Source organism: Thunnus thynnus, chromosome 23, assembly GCF_963924715.1.
Source record: "Thunnus thynnus chromosome 23, fThuThy2.1, whole genome shotgun sequence".
Taxonomy (NCBI): domain Eukaryota; kingdom Metazoa; phylum Chordata; class Actinopteri; order Scombriformes; family Scombridae; genus Thunnus; species Thunnus thynnus.
The window spans coordinates 4651606-4673838 of NC_089539.1; the positions used below are offsets into that span (position 1 = coordinate 4651606).

General features: G+C 41.2%; 2 protein-coding genes across 2 annotated transcripts; one reads left to right on the plus strand and one right to left on the minus strand.

Moving 5' to 3' along the window:
• The first annotated feature begins 1693 nt into the window (after nt 1-1693).
• Nucleotides 1694-18107, plus strand: slc26a5 (solute carrier family 26 member 5). Its single transcript, XM_067581672.1, has 18 exons — nt 1694-1851; nt 3114-3424; nt 5089-5219; nt 5453-5563; nt 9290-9471; nt 9758-9922; nt 10060-10295; nt 10475-10622; nt 12044-12157; nt 12292-12369; nt 12644-12739; nt 13940-14046; nt 14214-14283; nt 14381-14473; nt 15210-15314; nt 15798-16004; nt 16195-16249; nt 17040-18107. The coding sequence occupies exons 2-18, from the start codon at nt 3243-3245 to the stop codon at nt 17171-17173; spliced, it is 2214 nt and encodes a 737-aa protein (XP_067437773.1). The 5' UTR covers nt 1694-1851; nt 3114-3242; the 3' UTR covers nt 17174-18107.
• On the minus strand, nt 18075-21969 carry psmc2 (proteasome 26S subunit, ATPase 2). Its single transcript, XM_067581675.1, has 12 exons — nt 21811-21969; nt 21462-21499; nt 21279-21360; nt 21059-21158; nt 20732-20863; nt 20558-20630; nt 20256-20351; nt 19958-20122; nt 19781-19868; nt 19124-19326; nt 18906-19002; nt 18075-18374 (listed from the first exon to the last, which is right to left on the minus strand). Exons 1-12 carry the CDS (start codon nt 21878-21880, stop codon nt 18217-18219), a joined length of 1302 nt encoding a protein of 433 aa, XP_067437776.1. The 5' UTR covers nt 21881-21969; the 3' UTR covers nt 18075-18216.
• Between the last annotated feature and the right edge of the window lie 264 nt (nt 21970-22233).

Consider the following 22233-nt stretch of genomic DNA (forward strand, 5'->3'; position numbering starts at 1 on the left):
TCGTTTTGGCACGTGTGACAGGCCAGCAGGGTGCAGGAGGCGCGCGGAGCCGCGTGACTACTACACGTCAGACAGACGGTCTGCTGTCGTCATCAACAGCCAGAGAGACACGAGACACACAGAGATCTCACTCTGTGACCTTTAATCTGAGTGTAGAAACGTAATCAGACCCTGCTCTCATCATAGACCTACACACACAGGTTCTCTGTTTTTAGGTGATCCAGCCAAACCTTTTCGTGGATCTGTACATCAAGCATACCAAATGTCAGTGCTTCTCAAACTTTTTCACCTCAAGGGTCCCTAAACTGACACAAATTAGACCATTTTATCACAGAAAGTGTATGAAACCAATGACCAAGACAGTCATACATTCTGTTATTGTGTTACTTATGGATGGAATTATAGTGAAAATAAATTATTCCTGTTTTTTGCTGGAGACCCCCTGAAACCCCCTCAAGGACCCCACTTTGAAAAGCACTGCCATATGTAGCATAAATTAATATTAATTAATTAATATTCAGGAATGTTTTTTCATCTTAATTCTTATCATTATAATTATTATTTTCTTTATGTTATGTGTTCTGTAGCTCTTTGAGTTTCGCTAAGAATGAAAAGTGCAGTGTGTATTATTGTGTATTATAATAGTGCATTATAATAATAATTATTATTATTAATATAGCTGCTCTTCATCGTCTCTGTAATAATTAGTGGTGATGGACGAGGAGAATGATTGTCAGTATCCATTCTGCCTTGACCAAGCATCTTCAAACATGTGAACTACCTGAAGAAAAGTATCATCACGTGCATTCATCCAAGTAAAATCTTATTCTAAAGTCCTGTGATGTCTTCTTGTAGGAAATTATATCTGCTCAGGACTGAGTTTTTGGAACAGGACCAAGATTTTAATTAAACAAAAAACAAACAAACAAACAAACAAACAAACCCCCCCCCCCCCCCCAAAAAAAAAACCCCAACAAAAAACAAAAGAAAAACAAGTATATATGTACACACACACACACACACACACATATCTATCTATCTATATATATATATATATATATATATATATATATATATATATATATATATATATACATATATATATTCTAGTCTGTATTTACTGCAAACACTGAAACACATTTCCAAACTTGATCCCAAGTCATTGCAGAATTGTATTTAGTATGTCTCATCATATCAGCTATTCGTTCCATACCAAGAAGATTAAAAAAAATTCTAATAACCATGTTTCTATTGAGAAACATTTTGACTTATGAATCTTTCAATTTAACAAAATCATTTTTTTTAACACCCAAAAGAATAGGCCAAATATTTTCCGGTCTTTTTTGCCTCAGCTGTGCAGCCCTATACTCATACTCATAGCAAGCAAACAGCAGGACAAGCAGAGAGGTTTATATTGATTATTACTGAAATGGAATAAAACACTTCTGTCCTGAAGGACTTGACTGCAGGGCAGCGCCACAGCGTACGAATCAAATGGTTCTTGATTTATGGATTGATATGTCCCTAAAAGACTCAGAAGTGTCAGTGTATTATTCTAGCTGATAGCTGATAAAAAAACATAAAACCATAAATTCAGAGGAGTGTACGTTAGGACTACAAAAATACCCCGGTTGCATGAGGAGTGCGCATGCGTGAGGATCAACGCCCATCTTTGAAAACCGGAAGATGGAAAAGAATTTGACTACAGAGTAATTCATCTTTCCACACAGAGCAGCTCTGGTGTGTCCTGTCTACTGTCGGCGGAGGACGTGCTCCTTGTTAAACTTCAACTGAAGAGGTCATATTTATAACTTCTCGCTGTCCTTCAGCCGGCAGCATCCCGACAGGAAGGTAAGAGTCTGTCTTTAATAGCATCTTCGGCTTAGCGTAAATCCTCAAGAGTAAGAGAGGCAGGAAAAACCTTCTCCTGTCACAGCGAGGTCGACTCACTCTGATAGTGGCTAGTACCTGCTGTAACCCGACCTGGACATCACTGTTAAAATCATATTTCTCCCACATTTAAGTCATTGTTCATCCTTTATCAATATCGTGTTAGCTAGCTAACGAAAAAGAGAGGAAACGGGAACCTCTCAACTGTCTGTGCGTCAGAGAGGAGACTGAACTGGGAAGAAAAGAGATGAGTCCAGTCTGAGTTACACTGTGAAGCAACAAAAAAAAAAAAAAAAAAAAAAAAAAAATTGCACAAAACTAAAAACATCACAGTATTCCTGGTGAAATGCGTCTGAGTCAGACATATCTGCTCTGGCAACAGTTGATATTAATATCAGTCAATATAAATTTACACTAGGGATCTATATTAAAAAGATATAATTTTAAAATCAGAAAGAGATAATTTAATAACACATACAACACACCCAGGAGCCTTTAGAGGTCAAAGGTGTCAGTTACCTTTTGGTCATTTGATTACTTGCAAATTTGTATGGAGATTAGCACCAGTGAAAGACAACATTAACTGGATGCTGCATTATTACATAATCCTGTGGCCTTAGGTCACACGTGACTTCTTAAAATTTTTTTTTAATTAAGTTACCACTAATAATAATCCAATTTAGGAGCTGTGGTGGGTTCCTTGGTCTCTGCAAAATATAATGAAGCTGCCATCTGTAGTGGGTTAATTAAGCAATGCACATGACAGTTAAAATTCCTGCAATAAAGAATGAGTGATTTGCATATATGTATTTGTTTTTGATATTTGATAAATAGTAAGGCATGCGTTTGCAGGACTTATGAGAGAAATGTTCTCAAGTAACAAAAGCCCTGTGTCCTCTGCTGTGTAACCCGCCGTACAAACAAACCTTTTCACAACGTAATCTTTTACAGCATACTTTTCCTAGCGAGAGATTACATTTAATTGAACATATGTAGTTGCAGAAACTGGCCAAAGACCAAATATATGGCAAAAACAAAACATTTACTCAAAGGTAGCAGGCACGCAAATCCAACTGAAGTCCCTCTTATCAGCACAAAAATGCACAAACAGGCATGCCTGTCGGTTATCATCACTCCCACTCGTTACTACAGGAGAGCAGTAGACCAAAAAGGCAAACCAGGCAGAATAATATCTATCTTTTCTTCTTTCATCCTCCGAGCAGAAAGAGGAAGTGCGGACAGATTAAAGTCGGAGCCGTTTAAAGGAATGAAGACGTATCGGACTGAAGAATGACACAGAGGAGACAGAGAGAAAGATAATCGATACCGGAGAGAGAGACGTTTTACTCAACATGTCTAGCCTTCCTGCCTCTGTTATGAGGCAAGAAGAAGCTGCAGCGCAGGAGGACGCAGACACACAGCTGATGTACAAGATAGAGCGTCCGGTCTACGATGAAGCCTTCATCCAATCTCAGCTTCTCCACCGCAAAGAGAACTCCACCACCCTCCGACAGAGGCTGGCGCAGCGGTTCCGGTGAGTCTAGAGTGAGAAATGTACATGTGGGTTTGCCCTGCTGAAAAGCTCTTGATCAAATCATTGAATCTGTTTAGATAGCTCCACACAAAGGAAATATTACAATTAAGTATATCTGTTTCTATGGAGATCATATCATTGGATCTAAAAGACAGCAAAGCTGCAGGCGTCTGGGAGATAAGTGGTGTAGATGAATAAAAACATGCGCACTAGAGCTGAGATGAAACAATTTTGATAATGTAATGTGCAGATTTGACTCTGTTTGAGATCATTGTTTATCTTTGGGGGTTTGGAGTGTTATTTGGATAAAACAAGACATTTGAAGATGTCAGCTTGGCTTCAGGGAATATAGTCCTGGACAGTCGTGACTACTTTCTGACATTTTAAAGGATTAATAAAAGAAAGGACAAATTAAGCAACAAAGATACAAATTAGTAGATGCAGCCCTGATGCATACATGGTCGAGTGAAACAGTTCTGAACAGGTTTGTGCAGTATAATCCAGGTATAGTCAAGTATCCACTTGGGCTGCAATAAACATTTAAAAAAAAAAATCACTGTTTAGTCCGTAAAATGTCTGAAATGTTTTCTTTTTAAATGCCAAGAGTGACTTCTGACTGACTGACCAGCAGTCTAAAACCCAGAGATATTGAATATATATATAATATATATTGACTGTCAGATGACGTTAAGGACTAATCATTATCAAAATTGTCGTCCTGTAATTTTCTGTCAGTTGGCTAATGATCTAATCGACCAATCGTTTCAGCTCTAGCAAAAAAATAGTTCCATAAATTCAGCACTTCCTCTCCTCTCTCCTCTCCTTGTTGCCTCTTGTGGCTCATTCATCGGTGAGGAGTTAATTAACATCAATATTCACATCTCTATAAGCAATGAAGGTCTCAGAATGGAAAGCTGCTTAGAATAAATCTATTTTTAACATTCAACCTAATACATTTTCATAAGATGAGATCACCTGTCGTCTGGCTTTTATGGGTATTTGAACAGCGGAACACTGTTGACAGTGTCGGCTCTGTGTTCATATGTGAAACCAAACAATGACTGATGAGGTTAAAGAGCAGACGGTCTCTACTTTTTATTTGATGTGTGTGTGTGTCCTGTTTTTTTCCATTTGGCACCCCCCCCTCCTAATATACATACAAACAAAAATGAGTTAATATCTCCCTGTGCATGATGTGAAAATGTTATAATACATGAGGACTATTTTCACATAATATAGAAATGCTCCCTACCTGTTTTTAGGCTCCATAAATGTTAAGTTTTTGTTTTAGCCTTCAGTTGATCTCTTAAAACTTCTCTCTTCATTCATTGAGTCAAATAATAAAAGTAAAAACAACCTGCGTGTTGTCCCAGCATCGTCTGACATCGACGTGATTAATCCGTTTTATAGTTTGATTTCTCCTTACCTCCCCTCTCAGTCATGCTGATTGTTTTAGGAAGGATGTGAGGAGAATAATGAAATACTGTCCGTCTCGTCAGTGCTTACTCATAAAGATGTGCTATCTCTATGAGTGTACAGATGATAAGGAGTCAGGTGTGTCATATCAAAGGGGTCTCTATTGTGGCCAGGGGGGGAACGGACAGTCTGAATGAATCATATATTTTAAAATGACAAACTGACAATCCTCTTCTCTCGTTTCGTAGGTGTTCGGCAAAGGCGGCGGTACTGAGCTTCCTGCCTATCCTTACATGGCTGCCAGCCTATCCGGTCAAGCAGTACCTGTTCTCAGATGTGGTCTCAGGTCTCAGCACAGGAGTTGTGCAGCTCCCTCAAGGTCAGCGTCCCGCCGTCCCAGCAGCGGCACCGCTGTGTTACACAGTAGCCACGAGCTAAGCTAGTCATCTGGAGTGACATAAATGGTGTGAATGGCCAGCTGCCCACTCCTGAGGGGCTGCTTTTCGACTTCACACTGTCTTTGTTTTGGTATCTCTGTAGCTCTGATGCAATGGCTTGGCTTCTCGGACTGTTTTGGTTTATTTGCACCTCTCCCTCTCTTCTGACCCACAGGTCTAGCCTATGCTATGCTGGCCGCAGTGCCTCCGGTTTATGGTCTGTACTCCTCGTTCTACCCCGTCCTGCTCTACACCTTCTTTGGCACATCCAGACACATATCCATAGGTGAGGAATAAACTTAAAGCTTCTTGTAGAGGCTTTATTTTTGGGTCGTGTAAAAATTCTGCACAATTAAATCTGATCATAGATTTTTAGGATGATCAGATTTAGCACTTGCCCAACATTTGTCACATTTTTTCCCCTTTCTAACAGCAAATCCAGTATGTAAACATTGAACAATCTTTGGCATAATACCTTTAGGATAAGGATTCTTTGTGGTTCCCTAATCACACAGTTTGTTGGTAATTAATGGATGAATACCGTAAAGAATGACTGTTTTTCTTTAAGTCAGCAGTGACCTTTTCACACAGCTAGGATACTCACCACAGTCAGTGCCAAGCACGCTGCGTTGAGTTCAAACTGCCAACTGTCTCTGTCACTCTCTCTCTCTCACACACACACACACACACACACACACACACACACACAGAGAGCTCTCGCTTTCATCTCAATTAACTTTCTCATGACTCATAAGTGAGATAATCAGATGAAAGATGTAGTATTTTAGACGGCACGTGAAGGAAACGTGTGTGTGTGAGATGTGATAACTGTGCCCTCAGCTGACGTGAGCGGCATTATTGTGACGCTTCCTTGACCACCCACCCCACCCCCCCTCCATCTCACCCCTCCGGATAGTTTCTTTCCTTGAACGAGCTCCAAGTCATCTCATATCTCAGCTGTGACCTTTGAGTCTAATGGGCACGATAAACCGAATCTGCTCAACCTTTTTTTAAACAAAAGAACTGATGTGAAGTAAACAACAGGAAAAGTCAGCTTCCCTTTGCTAAAAATTCGCCTGATAACAAGTTACTGTAGAAATGATGATCCCTTAACTTCTGGCAGAGAGAGAGAGAGAGAGAGAGAGAGGGAGTAACTGGGCTGCTGTTCAAGATTGGGCAAGATTGGCCTTTTCACTTTTATGGTTTGCACATTCACACGCACACACACACACACACACACACACTTATGTGCATGATATGTCCAGTTGGGAATCAGTGAGGCCAAGGTGAAGTTCCTCCATGATTCAGACATAATGGTGTTTGATGAAGGATGGTGGTGTTTGGTTTTGGTGTTGCTCTGCTGCATTTTTCTGTAGCGAAGGCTAACACTGATAAGAGACTGTGTGTGTGTGTGTGTGTGTATGTGTGGGCGACTGATTAATTAGACATCTTGAATAATGTTTCAAGGCAAAGCCAAGCTTGATCTACCCACACTGTATATCCTACAGGCTGAAATCTAGCTGTCCTTTTATAACAAGGTGTACTAGGTTTATAAGAGGGCTTTTATTTATATCTGAATATTCCTTGCATTCATTGTGTTAGATTTTAAGATGTCTCAGCTTCCCAAAGAGCACCGGTCAGACTTGTGTGATTGAGTGTCAGTTTGCCTTCATAGGTTCCATGGTTACAGCTCAGATTGTTCTCGCTCTTTGCTCTTATGTTTTTGTGCTCTCTCTCTCACATGATAGAACTAGCGATGACGTCAGTACGGCTCCATCTTTTCATAACAGTGTCCATCAATCTTCAGCACAATATTTCCAGGAAATTGACTCTTGCAGTGTCTTTATCCCATCCTCATTATTAACTTTGTTAATGTTTATCCCGTTGTAAATCCACGGTGGTCTTTAAGTGAGTCGGTGTCCTTTTCACACAGCCAGGTTGCTCTCCATGGTCAGTGCCAAGAATGCTATGATGACCTCAAACTGCCAGCCACCGTTACACACTGATCCAGCTTATGAGATGTTTTGATGTGCTCTCGACCTGAGCAGCAGGACTGTGAAACTGAAATGACCCCCCTTCCCTTTTCCATCTCACCCATCCGGCTGTTTCCTTTCCTATAAAGGGCTCTAAATAATCTCATTTGTCAGCTGCAACCTTTGAGTCCATCTGAAAGATGGGTATGGTAAACCAAAACTGCTCAACCTTTTCAAACAAAAGAGCTGATTTTAATGTGAACAACAAGAAGGAGTCCCTTTAACCAACATGTAGCCTGATAGTACGTTACCATGGAGATGATGATCCGTTAACTTCTGGCAGAGAGCGAGAGGGAATAACTGGGCTGCTGTTCAAGATTGGCCTCGAAGGGATACTTGATATGGCATGATAGGGTGTAGTCACAAACACACACACACACACACACACACACACAGAGTACTGTACAGCCAGTGGTGTAGGATAAAAATCTGGGGCCTGTTCATCCAGTGTCACACCTGTGCAAATAAACTGAAACAAGTTAACACATGTAGCTGTAGCAGAACATAGCTGCAGGAAGTGATGCATTTAAGAAAGTCTGCACAATCTCAGCATATACCTCTTCTCTCAACAAACTTTAAGTAGTGTGTGAATTATTATTTCCATCACATTTTTTAGGTCTTAATTTTTACTCTGAGCATAAGACAGATGTGGAAAGCCATCTTACTCTGGGTTCTACACTGAGGATCACTGTCTGACTGTATTTCATATTAAAGACAACTGAATAAGACTCCACTGGAATCATGTTCCATTTGCAGAATTAAAGTCAACTAGTTTCCAACAAGTATTAGCCCTGTCTGTTACAATATACAAGTATCATGATAAAGCTTTATAGATTAAAAGGCACAATCCAAAATTATACAAAAAGGTATCCCCTATATTTACTCTGCTAGCTAGCCATGTTACATACTAATATTAAACCACTATGAAACACTGCTAGCAAGCTGTGTTACATACTAATATTAAACCACAATGAAACACTGCTAGCTAGCTGCATTACATACTAATATTAAACCACAATGAAACACTGCTAGCAAGCTGCATTACATACTAATATTAAACCACTATGAAACACTGCTAGCTAGCTGCATTACATACTAATATTAAACCACAATGAAACACTGCTAGCTAGCTGCGTTACATACTAATATTAAACCACAATGAAACACTGCTAGCAAGCTGCGTTACATACTAATATTAAACCACAATGAAACACTGCTAGCAAGCTGCGTTACATACTAATATTAAACCACAATGAAACACTGCTAGCAAGCTGCGTTACATACTAATATTAAACCACAATGAAACACTGCTAGCTAGCTGCATTACATACCAATATTAAACCACTATGAAACACTGCTAGCTAGCTGTGTTACATACTAATATTAAACCACAATGAAACACTGCTAGCTAGCTGCGTTACATACCAATATTAAACCACTATGAAACACTGCTAGCTAGCTGCGTTACATACTAATATTAAACCACAATGAAACACTGCTAGCTAGCTGCGTTACATACTAATATTAAACCACTATGAAACACTGCTAGCTAGCTGTGTTCATGTTTTTTTTGTCAACAGCTGTTTTCCCCCTAATTGTTTTCTTTCTTTTCCTTTGTGCCTGTCTGAATTTACTTTTTTTTGAAAATAACATAATTGCTTCAAAGTTCATCTGGAGTTCTCAGCATCAGCACAAGTGCCACATTTAGTGATGAACTATTTCTGTCTACCCTATTGCAAGAGTGGAATGCTATTAACATACAATTTCACAACTGCAGATAAAAACAAACTTTAAATTCCAGGCGTTTTTGAGGGCCCTCCCCATATTGGAGCCCTGGTTACTAAGTTTCACAATTCTCCTCGGTACGACGCCCCTGTGTGTAAAGCACCGAGTGTAGAAAGGGGAAGTACACGCATGATTCAGCCACAGTGTTTGACAGATGAAGTTAAACAAACAGTTTATGTGTGTTTGATTTGCAGGCACCTTTGCAGTAATAAGTCTGATGATTGGGGGTGTTGCGGTTAGGGAGGCTCCAGACTCGATGTTTTTCATGCTCCCTGCCAACGGCTCCAACATGTCTGCTATCCTGGATGTGGAGGCTCGTGACGCCAGGAGGGTCCAGGTGGCCGTGATGCTCACAACCATGGTGGGAATCATCCAGGTCAGCCTCCACACACTCAGCCATCTTAGCTGGACATAGCTGTTGATTTGGTCCAAACTCCCACAGAGAAGATCATCACAGTAAAGTGATACAGCTCGCTCACATCCTCAGGGCTTGTTCTGGTTTCTCACGCTCAGAAATCACTGTTTACCCAAAGCAGCAAGACTATAATCTCTGATGATGTATCCACACCTAGATTTCATGTTTTTGTTTGAAACATAGTAATGTAGTTTGTTCCTATCCCCTTACTTCTTTTCTCATATCTTGCTTATTCCTTTTCTTTTAGATTGTACTAGGTCTTCTCAGGTTTGGCTTTGTGGCGATCTACCTCACAGAGCCCCTGGTGCGAGGCTTCACCACAGCAGCAGCTGTACATGTCGTCGTCTCTCAGCTAAAATACCTGCTGGGGGTGAAAACACAGCGTTTCAGTGGGCCTCTCTCTGCCATTTATGTGAGTTTTAATACTTTTTTTTTTTTGGTAGTTCAGTATAGAGTTCTAGTTCTGATTTTGTATGTTTGGTAAACGTAAAAAAGAGATCACTAAAGTGTACCACTCACAGTCACATTTTCCGGCCTCTCTCGTCTCAGAGCGTCAAGGCGGTACTCAGTGACATCACCAGCACCAACATCACCACTCTCATCCTTGGCCTGGTGTGTCTCGTCTTCCTGTACGTAATCAAAGACCTCAACGAGCGCTTCAAGAAGAAACTGCCCATTCCCATTCCTGGAGAGATTATCGTGGTCATCGTGTCGACGGGCGTGTCGTTCGGCCTTTCGTTATCAGACAACTACAAGGTGGATGTGGTTGGGAACATACCAACAGGGTAGGCTGTCACATTGTCATTTTGTTACTGGGATATCTGGAGTATCATGGGATATAGAGAGATGTATTTCAATCATGAAATGGGTTTTACAAATGGGAAGCATATACAAATACATGTCAGAGCTGAAAAATATCGACACACCAGGTTGATACATATGTTTTTTTTTTATGTGTTCTCAGGCTTCTCCCTCCTTCTGCGCCACAGTTCTCTTTATTACCCAATCTGGTCACAGACTCCTTCACTATAGCGATTGTAGGATTCTCAATGGGCATCTCTCTGGCCAAGACTTTTGCCCTGAAGCACAACTACAGTGTGGACGGCAACCAGGTGAGTCTGGATATCTGAAAAACTGAGCACGTTGCCATCGGTTGAGCTGGTTTACCTGACAATCGGTTGTGTTTACATGCGCTCAAATAACCAGATTACAATTAGATTTTCCAGTAGGATGATTTCATATAAACAAGGAACTCATTTTCTGTAATCGGGGTAGAGGATTAGAGAAACCTGATTTCCTCTGCTAGATTAATCCTGGGGACTCATTTATCAACACATGCTTATTTCTACACATTAAATCTGATGTACACAGGTGTAATCATGAAAAACTGATTCTAAACTACACACATAAACCATCTCCACTGTCAACCGTGTAGTAGTCATGGATAGATTATAAACATTTATAGGGTAACAACAGGCACAACATCATTTTAACTAATGTATGTAAATGAGCTTGTATGTGACTGAGCAGATGGATGTAGAACAGGGGACATGTACCATTGTTTATTGCATGAAGTTGTGGTGCACACACTAGTTAATCACTGTATTTGTTTGTACAGGCACTTCCCACACACACATTTACTGTAGAACCTGTTCTATGCATGCTTCGATAAACGAGGCCTCAACAGGAAGCTGAAACTGAACTGAAAGTAGCACCTAGAAGTCTAAATAAGTCCGCTGCCGAACATTTTGACTATTTAAATTCAGATACGTTTGTGCTACGAGGGAAAAAAACCTGTGCTTTATCATTCTGTCCTCTCACTGTGGCGTCAGTCTGCTCTGACACAGACACACCAGCAGCGTCTTTTATCATTAATACAGTCAAGATAAGTAAGTAATGCTTTTCAAATAAGGTCAGGGATGCAGGAGAAATCTGTGGACCAACCTACTGCACGTGTAACCAGGTAACTACTGTGCATGTAAATGAATTCTCTGGTTACCAACGTCACCTGGTTTCTCTGAGTATCCCGGTTGCTTAAGTGCATGTAAACTGTACTGAGTGTGTTTTGTTTGATCTGAGCGACAGTGGACATAATTGACCTTGCTGTATCTTGGTATTTGGTTTGTTTTGGTTCAGGCTGTCCGATGAAAAGCAAACTAGAGCGTGTAAACACAGGTCAAACACGGATTTGAAAGCAGGGTTATGTGATATGAAACAGCAAATATCACAGACTGTATGTCACTGTATCTGATGAGGTATGGAAAATCACATGTTGATGTCTGACACGCTGGACCGGCTGGAAACGAGAAGTCAAATTCTGTCGCCGTGACCTCGTCGACTGGTCGGCACGATTGACCTGACTGGGGTTTACTCTGAGTTCTGCCTGTACTGTAGATGTTTGGGCTTCCTTTAAGACATTTTAAGACATCTTAAGACATTTTTTTCACTTCCTTCAAGCGCAGATTCACATTTTTATTCCACCAAACTGATTTGAAGCTTTCGAGACCAAACCTGTGTGTTGTTCTGCTTTCAGGAGCTGATCGCCCTCGGTCTGTGTAACTTCATCAGCTCTTTCTTCCAAACCTTCGCCATCACCTGCTCCATGTCGAGGAGCCTGGTGCAAGAGAGCACTGGAGGGAAAACACAGGTAATATACACACACACACACACACACACACACATACTCGCGCTACAGCCACTCACTTTATTAAATTGGTGTTGTAAAATCATAAAGATAATGAAAGATAATGTTGACAGAGTTATCGCTGTGTGTGTATTCAGATTGCAGGGCTGCTGGCGTCTCTGGTGGTGCTGCTGGTGGTGGTGGCCATCGGTTTTGTCTTCCAGCCGCTCCCTCAGGTGGGTGACACTGATGACGCAGAGCTCCCAGCTTCCTGTCCGGCAGCTCGGCGTCACAGGCAAAGCAGCAACGACAAATTTATTATCTCCTCTGTCTGTGGAACAAACAGTGCCAGACAGCTCCACTGATACACAGTTCAGTTCACTACATCAGCTAATGCATCATGTTTCACCCAATGAGGCTGAGTGATCACCAGAGTATTGTTTTCAGTTCACTTTTTGTATTGTTCTGCTCTGTTACCATGCAGTGTTTTTCTTCTCTTCTGTTTCTCAGACTGCGCTGGCAGCTATCATCATGGTCAACCTGCTGGGGATGTTTAAACAGTTCAGAGACATGCCTACTCTGTGGAGGACCAGCAAGATTGAACTGGTCAGTCTGTCATATCAAACACAACATTTAAAAAAAACCCTCTGAGAACCTGATGATGTAATCTGACCAATCTGTCTTGGATCCACATTTTTTTTTTGACTTTTTGACTGTTTTAAACAACAATCTGATACCATCAGACGAGTCAGTGAGTCGCATTGAATTTCAGAGCCTAATAAGGAAACAGAAGCATTTTACATGTGGTGAATACAAATCAATCCAGCTGCCAAGGCCATGTCAGCAGCGCTGTGCTGCGACAGAAATAAAGAGTGAACGCTTTGACATTAAGTTAGATGCTAAAAAATCATCTTTCTGAAGCAAAGCGGTGCGTGATGAGAGGTGCTCAAGATGTGAGAGAATATTAAAGCTTACAGTAGGTGATGTTACACTGTCAGCTGCAACACAAGTTACTGGACAGAGACCTGCAAAAAGATCCTGGGCCAGCTGTTTACAAGTAATGCTGACATGTAGAACACATGAAGTCATTATGATTTCACCCTGAGAAAGTCTGTTCATGACTGGTATGAGAGGTCAAGAGACCAGAGAGAAAATTCCAACTATGAGAAAAAGGGTGAATGCCACAAATTCTCTAAAATGACTAATAATGTGCTACTCAATCTGTTTGGAGCAGTGCTTCTTGTATAAGGCCCACTGACAGATGATGTAACTTTGATGCAACTCTGGTCCTCTCCAAGATTGGAAAAAATAGTATATAAAAAATTCAGACTGGTGAGGACCTCTACTTATATATCACAAACAGGAAAATTTAACTATCTGTGTTTCATAGGCTACTTCTCAAATCTCTGTCTGCCTCTATTGTGTTGTACTTGAGCTCTTGTGTGTGTGAAACAATTTTCTTGTGACGTAAAACAAACATCAGAAGGAATCTGATGGTACATTTAATCTAATCATTGTTCTGTTCCCTGTCGCTCCATTTAGACCCAACATGTTTTATCCTGGATTGCGTCCCATGTACATTTAAACATAACATGATTTAAAATGTGTTTTTTGAAGCTGTTATTACTGAAAGCAAATGATGACAGAGAGATGATCGGGAGCTTCTGTCACATGCCTGTGATATTATGAGTGTGTGTATGATTTTCCCTGTCAGATGGGGAAAAAGAGGATGTAGCTGTTTGTGTTCTCCGTCAGCTGTTATCATCCATATCAAAGTGTTTCTGTTCCTTCCCTTTTCTCCCTCAGGCCATCTGGCTGGTAGCCTTCATAGCGTCTGTGCTGTTGGGGCTGGATTACGGCCTCCTGGTGGCCGTCACATTCGCCATACTAACAGTCATCTACAGAACACAGAGGTTGGTTTTCAGCCTGAGTGTGTGTTTATTTTTATTACTATCACATCATTATTTACCAGACCTCTCCCACCTGCTAACAGCAGAATTTCTTGTAAAAAAAAAAAAAAAGTATTTGATTAAGTTGTAATGTGAAGACTTTGCTTCTGACCTTTCTCTCTGTCTCGCAGTCCTAAAAGTGCCGTCCTGGGCTACGTTCCCGGCACGGGGCTGTACTGTGATGTGGATGAGTATGAAGAGGTGAGTCTGAGAGGAGAGAAAACACTTCAGGGTATATATTTCCCAGCAAGAGCTGTTGGCCTGAACGCTGCATGTCTGTGATTTGTTTTGTTCCCAGGCGGCTGAATGTGAGGGGATTAAGATTTTCCACTCCAACTCTTCAATCTACTTTGCTAACAGTGACCTTTATGTGAACGCCCTCAAAGAGAAGGTAATCCTGGCCACTGTGTCTGTGTGTGTGTGTCTGTGTGTGTGTGTGTGTTTAAGCATGTGAATACAGTGACTTAAAACTTTATTTGTATGCTGATAAGGTCCTATACAGACGGTAAAATACATACATGTAGAAGGAGATTATTACGACAAAAGAGTTGTAGTTTTTTGTGCTCTTTGATTACAAATGTAAATAGATGTTGAAACTTTTATGCATCATCAATTGGAAAAAAAAAAGTCTGACATCGAGCACATTGTTCGTTGTTCTTGATTTATGAATGAGCTATTTCCCACGCACACAAAGCTTTACACAATCATCAATCATTCTGTTATCAGTGTCAACAGAAAAATCTGATCACATGTAGCAGCAATTACAAAAGGTGTGATGCTGATTCTGTTTCAGGTTTATAGAAAGGTAAAGAAGAAATGTCTTTATATTTATGACTGTTAAAGATGTGAATTTTAACCTTTGTATAGGTGTAACATGATGTAACACACTGTAAAAGGAGTCAGAGTAACATGCAAAAACTCAACAGTATGTGCAGACTTCCAAAACCCAAAGGTTTTAGGCACTAAAAGTAAAGTGAGAATACTTCTAAAAATAATGCTATGAATAGTTAAACTTCATTCCAAATTCAAATTTGGAAGTCTATAAGTGAGGAAGAAAGGAAGCTTAGCTCTTGTGTTTTTTAGCTATATTTAAGGAGCTTCCCCCTGACGTGTCCACTTCTTTACAGACGGGTGTAAACCCAGAACACTTACAGGCCACCCGCAAAGCCCGGAGAAAACAGAGGGAGAAGGCCAACGGCAGTCAGAAGTCTCCACTGAAGATACGTGTTGATGTGAGTGCACTGTCATCCCGTGTGACCCATTCTCACTGTGTTCACCCCCCCCGACTGCTTGTTGCACATTTGCACTGTCAGCTTTGTTGACAGTGTAAACATGCAACATGCTGCACGTTTGCATTCGTGCGTCAGTTGTGTAGAGGATTGTGTAAATCCTGGCGGGAGAGAGAGACTCCATTGAGGAGGTTGATGTTACTCAGACTAAATTGTGCAACTGATTGAGATGAGTGTTCACAAGACTCAAACCCATGATTCCTCATGTTAAGTGTTTGTGACGTGAAAAAAATCATTTTAACTCTGTGGATGTTTGCTAAATATAAAGCTTACATCTATTTAAAGCCCTTATGTGTTGAATTTGAAACTTTCTGATGGTGGCGCCCCCCAATGGTAGTATGAAGAAATACACAAAAATAACCACATTGTCTTTTAAGCTGAAGTAATGTGTGGCTCGTTAAGTTCCCCACATTTGATTGGTTTCAGGACAAGAAGCAGGGTGTGACTCATGAGGTTTTGTCCTATAACCACACGGCGGAGGAGCAGAGGAACGGCCAGCTGGAGGACAGACACAGCGAGTCGGACTCAGAGGAGGTCGTCTTCTTTGAACCTCTCAGCCCCGTTCACTCCATCATCCTGGACTGGACGCCCGCCACCTTCATCGACTCTGTCGGAGCCAAAGCCATCAAACAGGTTCTTTCTTTTTTTTTTTCAATATTAACTTCATCAGAATGACTGGTACATGTTCAGAGGAGGTTAATGTTCTCAACGTTTCATCCCTGTGCTGCTACAGTGTCAGTTTAGGATTGTTTGTAGGAAAAGTTACGTTGTAGACCTTCATGTGATTTTACCACAGTCAGTAAGTCAGTGTTTGTCTCTGCAGGTCATTAAGGAGTACGCAGCTGTGGATGTTCGAGTGGTCATTGCCGGCTGCAGCAGTAAGTAATCATGATGACTCGTTGTGTTTTCATTAAGTCTCTCAGTACTTTCCAACTTCTCTACCCCGGCCTGTGGCGATCAGCTCCAAACTTCCTGGTTCCAACTGAAGAATTTACAAACCGGTCCCAAATATTTACAGCTGCAGTTTAGTGCAACTTGCTATAGTGTATGCAGGATTGCCTTAAAATAAACTAGGGTGTGTTTGTGGACTATAAGAGCAGGTTTATCCTTTAAGATGCCTGGATTACACCTCGATTAAACTGCTAATGTGGAAACATTTAGCTTCTGTCATGTTTACTTCATTTCTGCCTGCACAAACTCAAATTTGTTTACAGCTTGATGATATATTGGTTATTCAGGAATTTGAGATTAATACCTTTTATGAAGGTTGTGAATGTTCAGTTTTTGTTCAAACTGTTCAAGAGAAGTAATTTTGTTTATCTCATTTACAAAATAGTAGAAACATCTCTCAGTATTACACAACAGCAGCACAAACGACTGTCTCTAAAATGACCATAAAGTTGACTCAACACCTCTTAAAAACAAAACCAAACATTATAAACTTAATGTAGATGTAGGATTTAAAGCTGTATTGGACTGTATAAGTGCCTAAGAAGCCTCAGTTGCATGTAATTTCCTTATGAACTGATCTGTTAATGTATTCATTCTATGAATCTCATATATTTTACTATCTGTGAATAGGAATGTACTTCATTGGAATATTGGAGTAAAATGAGCTCAGTGTGTTTCTGTTCTGTCTGATCTTGTATCTCTGCTTTGATCTACCAGGAGGTCTTCTGTCTGAGCTGGACACCTTACAGTTCTTCTCGGGGTTCATGACCACAGAGATGATGTTCCCCACCGTCCATGACGCCATGCTGCACTGCCAACACTCCCAGCCCACCAGATGCCAAAACCAATGAACCCAGCCGACAGGGGAACGACAGCTCACGTGTCCCGACCGGCACAGCAGGTCTTGGAGACACCGCACCGGCCCCGGAGGAGCTGCGATCCCGTCTCCATGCGTGATCCACCGGCACAGCACGGCGGAGATGAACTGAGCAATCATTCATATTGAATAGAGGGGTGCTTATAGCTGTGCTGGATGTTCTTCCCTCTCATGAAGCACTCCAGAGGCTGGAGAGTTTGTTTAAATTTTAAGTGCCCAAAGCAGAGAGACAGGAGGGTTTTATCCAATCAGAAATTCAGGATTGAATTTCCAGCTGACATTCCTACAGCCTTATTCTAACTGTGGATCCTCTCTGGCAGTACATGCTGGGAGGGGATTGTTTTAGAGTTGCACTTTTAATGTATTTTTGTAGTTCTTTAAGTGTTCTCACTGTTTTGCTGGGAGAGGCAAGTTTTAAAGTGAACTGCTGCTGCTGCTCTTCTCCAAATAATCATGTTAAATGATTTCTGGAAGAGTCCAGTTTGCAGTGGAAACTTGTTAGAAACTGCCTCTCTTATATCATGCTGGTTACTGAGATTATGTCCTTTTATTGTTTCTAGTTACTGAGACGTTGTGTACTGATGGATGAGTGTTATATTTTCAGCTGTATTTCTGTGGAATTATGTATTTAAACCTGCAGAAGCACCATCACTGGTCAACCTGAAGTGTCATATATGTTGTTACTATAGTGGCTACGTTTGCATTGCTGTCTTGAGTGCGACACTGATGCATTATTGTACGAACTGTCATGTTAGTATGCTGGGTGTTTTCTTATTTTTTGAAAAGCTTTAGTTGTGCTGTTACTGAATAACACGGGATGCCTTTAAAAACTTTTCCATGTGGTTATTTTACAATATTCAAACATGGATTGAGACTCCGGTTTGGAATAAACTTTATTTTTAAGTGTACAGGTGACAACAAAAAAAGGACAGTATTTTTTTTTGACTCTCCTTCTTCTGAAAGTAAAAAGCCAAAAGAGGAAACACACACTCTCACACGCGCACGCACACGCACTCTTTAGTTGTAGGTCATGTATCTGGGGGTGGCACTGAACTTGGCGTAGGACTTGATGACCTTGTTGACGGCCTCCAGGAAGTCTTTCTCTGTGGCGATCTTCCTGCGAGCTCTGATGGCGAACATGCCGGCCTCTGTGCACACGCTGCGGATCTCAGCGCCTGGCAGGAAACACATGACATCCAGATTTTTTTTTCAGCTGATCCAACAGGTTATAAAATGGTTTGTTTAATTTAGTGAGTATGGTAACTTTCTCAACCAATAAGGGAACACTTGTAGGGAAATAAGGGAAAATGGCAAAAATCACCAAATTTGGAGATGCCTGGTTTTTAATTTGGACAGTGACAGAGTGTTGTTACACTGCATCCCTATGGCCACACATAAGTACTACAGCCGTGAACAAAGCATTGAAGGCAAATTTAAACTCTTGTGCAGCCTAACTGGGAATCAATTAACACATCAGCAGCAACTGAGGAAGAATCACAAACTTCAAAAAAATGTTCCTGTGAGCCTAGAATGATCGTTTTAGGACGGGATGCGAGGTAAACTCATGTAAAACAGAGCTGCAGAGATAAAGAGACTATTTTAAGAAGTAAACAGATGAGGCGGCAGATGTGGGAGAGGTCAAACACAAAGACTTAAGAGGACATGTGACACGAAACAGATACTGGATGCTGTTGTGTCAGTCTTACCGGTGCTGTTGGGGCAGAGACGAGCCAGCAGCTCAAAGCGAATGTCTCTCTCCACGCTCATAGAGCGGGCATGGATCTTGAAGATGTGTGTGCGTCCCTGAAACACAAAACAAACACGGGGTGAGGAAAAGAACACGTACATGCAAGCAGAGATGAGCACAAACATTCTATAGTGTTATATTGGACATAGTGAGTAATCTGCATGACAAAGTGCTCACCTCCAGGTCAGGCAGGCTGAACTCGATCTTCCTGTCCAGACGTCCGGGTCTCATCAGGGCCGGGTCCAGTGTGTCTGGTCTGTTGGTGGCCATCAGCACTTTGATGTTGCCGCGAGGGTCGAAGCCATCCAGCTGGTTGATGAGCTCCAGCATGGTTCTCTGGACCTCGTTGTCTCCACCGGCGCCGTCGTCGAAACGAGCACCTAGTAGGTTCAAAAACAAAGTTGAGGGCAGGAATCACAAAGCTGATTCAGTTGTCTAAACATCTGGCCTAATGGGAGGTGTTATATGAGGATTTCCCACAATTCTGCTTAGTGTCATTACACTGCATTTTAGAAGTAACATTCAGTATTTCAGGATAGTACAGAAGACAAAAACTGTACACAAAAGAGGAAATGGTGCACAAATACTGGCTGAATTATAAAAAAAAAAAAAAAGATAAAAATCTGGCTGTTGTGGGTAAATAGAAAGTGGAATTGTATTTTAAATGATCAATCTGGTTCTGTTCTATCAGATTAAAATCACCAATGATCTCAACAAATATCTCAGTTCTCTGGATGTCGCCCTTATGTGAACATGATTTAAAGTATTTTACATGAAAATGTATTGTAAATGAAACTGACATATAACAGAGCGGGAGCGTGAGGCGAGCCTTACCTCCGATGGCGTCGATTTCATCAAAGAAGATGAGACAAGCCTTCTTAGTCCTGGCCATCTCGAACAGCTCACGCACCATCCTGGCTCCCTGGAGACACAAACAGGAAGGGAAAGTCAGTGTTGAAATTTATCAGCACTCTCTCAGTTTAAAACCACTTCTCTCTTCCGCGCACTCACCTCTCCCACGTACTTCTGCACCAGCTCAGAGCCGATGACTCTGATGAAGCAGGCGTCTGTCCGGTTGGCCACAGCACGGGCACACAGAGTCTTTCCTGTGCCGGGAGGCCCGAACAGCAGCACGCCTTTTGGAGGCTCGATACCCAGATTGACAAACCTCTCGGGCTGGTGAGAGAAATCAGAGAAAAGCATCATTATGCTCAAGAGGAGGAGTCTGATGGCTGAATGAACATTTCAACTGAGTCTGAGGAGCTTCTGTGACTAGAAAAATGGATCCAGAACATTTGTGAGCACTCACATGGAGCAGGGGGGTCTCCACCACTTCTCTCAGCTTTTCAATCTGCTCCTTACATCCACCTACATCACTGTAGGTCACATCAGGCTTCTCCTCCACCTACAACATGACAACAAAGAGTCATTCCTCGAGCTGAGAAATCTCATTTTGGAAATGACAGTGTCAATGTTGCAATTTTTCATGTATTTGTAGTAAAAGTCCTATAATCTAAATTCCCTATTTACCAATTTTATTTTATTACAAAATATATAATTAGCTCAGAGATTGTTTTGTGTTTATAACAAAGTCTCCTGGTGTCTTCATACCTGCATCATGGTGACAGTTGGGTCAATTTTCGGGGGCAGAGGAATGTGGATCTGATACTTGTTTCTGTCCACGCTGGAACAGAAAGGATGTAAGCAGAGTTTTAAAAACAGATATTTATCAGAAAATTGCTTTTAAATACTATTCAACACATTTAAATAGTAATTCTGCCTCACCCGACTCTCATGCCCTCCTCAATGTCAGTCGGGGCCACCTGATCGCTCAGGTCCACCACAAACTTGGCAAATTGTTTGACATTGATGATGTATTTGGGATCCTCGGAGTCTGCATTGATGATCTTTGTGCATCTGTTAAGAGTAATCAATTAACTGCTTAAATACACACATCCACATTGAAAATTGCTTATTTTTTCTCAGAAGCTCTATCACCTTGAAGCTTGTACAGAGAGCTCTAAAGCTCGACTAAAACATTGCTAACTTATTAGTAATTAGTCAAAAATAGTGCAATATTTCATTCTGTCACTATCACCCAGCTTACTTTACCTTGCCACCTGCAGCGGCTGTTCACTCTGCAGAGTCTGTTTGTCAGCTGCCAGATCCCATAGAGCTGGTGGGGCCAGGCCTGTGTCTGACTCCTTGATGCCTATCAGAGCCACAACACACAACCAGCACTCAGTCATAACATCTGCAGCCAGCTATGTGCTGAGGAAATCTAAGACATGGTAATACCAAAAGCATGAGGTTTTATTTGTACATCACCTACCTGTCAGCTCGTTGATCTTCTTGAGCAGCTGCTGGATGTCATCTTCTACCTGTTTGATCTGTCTGGAGTAGGTACTTTGACCCTTAAATTAAAGCAGCGTGAAATTAATAATCATGCAAATTCAATTTCACAGTTTTCAAAGACAAATCAATTGATGCACAATTTTTCTAAGAACATACTTACATAAGTTTTCAGCAGAGCGATGTCTCCTTCATCCAGAGCTGTGTTGAAGATGAAAACACGTCAATGAGTTTGCATTCAGTCAGCGGGCCGCTAGCTAACGTTACCCATTGATACATATTCATCTCATACATGGGTGCTACTTTCATGTAAAGTGTTATCACAACAAACAACTTGATTATTTGTTACATTTAATGAATGACGAGTTTTATTGGCTTGTAGAAAATAAGAGAATTTAGTTTTACCGAGCTAAGCTAACGTTAGCTCGGCAGCTAATAACGACTCTTCTGTTCAGCAAAGAACATTTAACGTTAAATGTTTTTTAAAAGAATAGTTTGGTTTTTCGATATACCTCTGATAGGTGAGTCATCCTTTTCCTCCTCCTTTGTCTTCCTTTGGTCTTCTCCTAAATAATCCGGCATATTTAAACTGAATAAACTGCTCCTCACAGAAAAACAGCTAAACGGCACAATTACACAGCAGCTTTGCACTTCCGCCGCTGTGCTCTGCTTACAGGAAGTAAAGGTCGGAGTTTAACTGAGGATGTACCACCATTAAAAATATTTTCTTTACATGTACAATACATTTATTATAATTTCCAAAAATAAATTCACGTTGAATATTGTATTTTTTCAATTAATATAGCTGGGTTTTCTGTGAAGAGGCAATAGTTAAAATAAATCTAGCGGAACTGAAGTATTGAGGAGCCGTCGCTGTACTGTAACACGGACTCTTTAGCGGCGTGACAGCAGACTCGTTCCCCATCGCGATATTT

Coding starts and splice junctions, on each gene's coding strand:
- slc26a5 (XM_067581672.1), top strand. CDS start 3,243: ATGTCTAGCCTTCCTGCCTCTGTTATGAGGCAAGAAGAAGCTGCAGCG. Junction 5,220..5,452: donor AGTTGTGCAGCTCCCTCAAG/GTCAGCGTCCCG, acceptor TCTGACCCACAG/GTCTAGCCTATGCTATGCTG. Junction 16,250..17,039: donor GGTCATTGCCGGCTGCAGCA/GTAAGTAATCAT, acceptor TTGATCTACCAG/GAGGTCTTCTGTCTGAGCTG.
- psmc2 (XM_067581675.1), bottom strand. CDS start 21,880: ATGCCGGATTATTTAGGAGAAGACCAAAGGAAGACAAAGGAGGAGGAA. Junction 21,159..21,278: donor GAAGATCAACGAGCTGACAG/GTAGGTGATGTA, acceptor TGGCTCTGATAG/GCATCAAGGAGTCAGACACA. Junction 19,327..19,780: donor TGAAATCGACGCCATCGGAG/GTAAGGCTCGCC, acceptor TGAACCTACTAG/GTGCTCGTTTCGACGACGGC.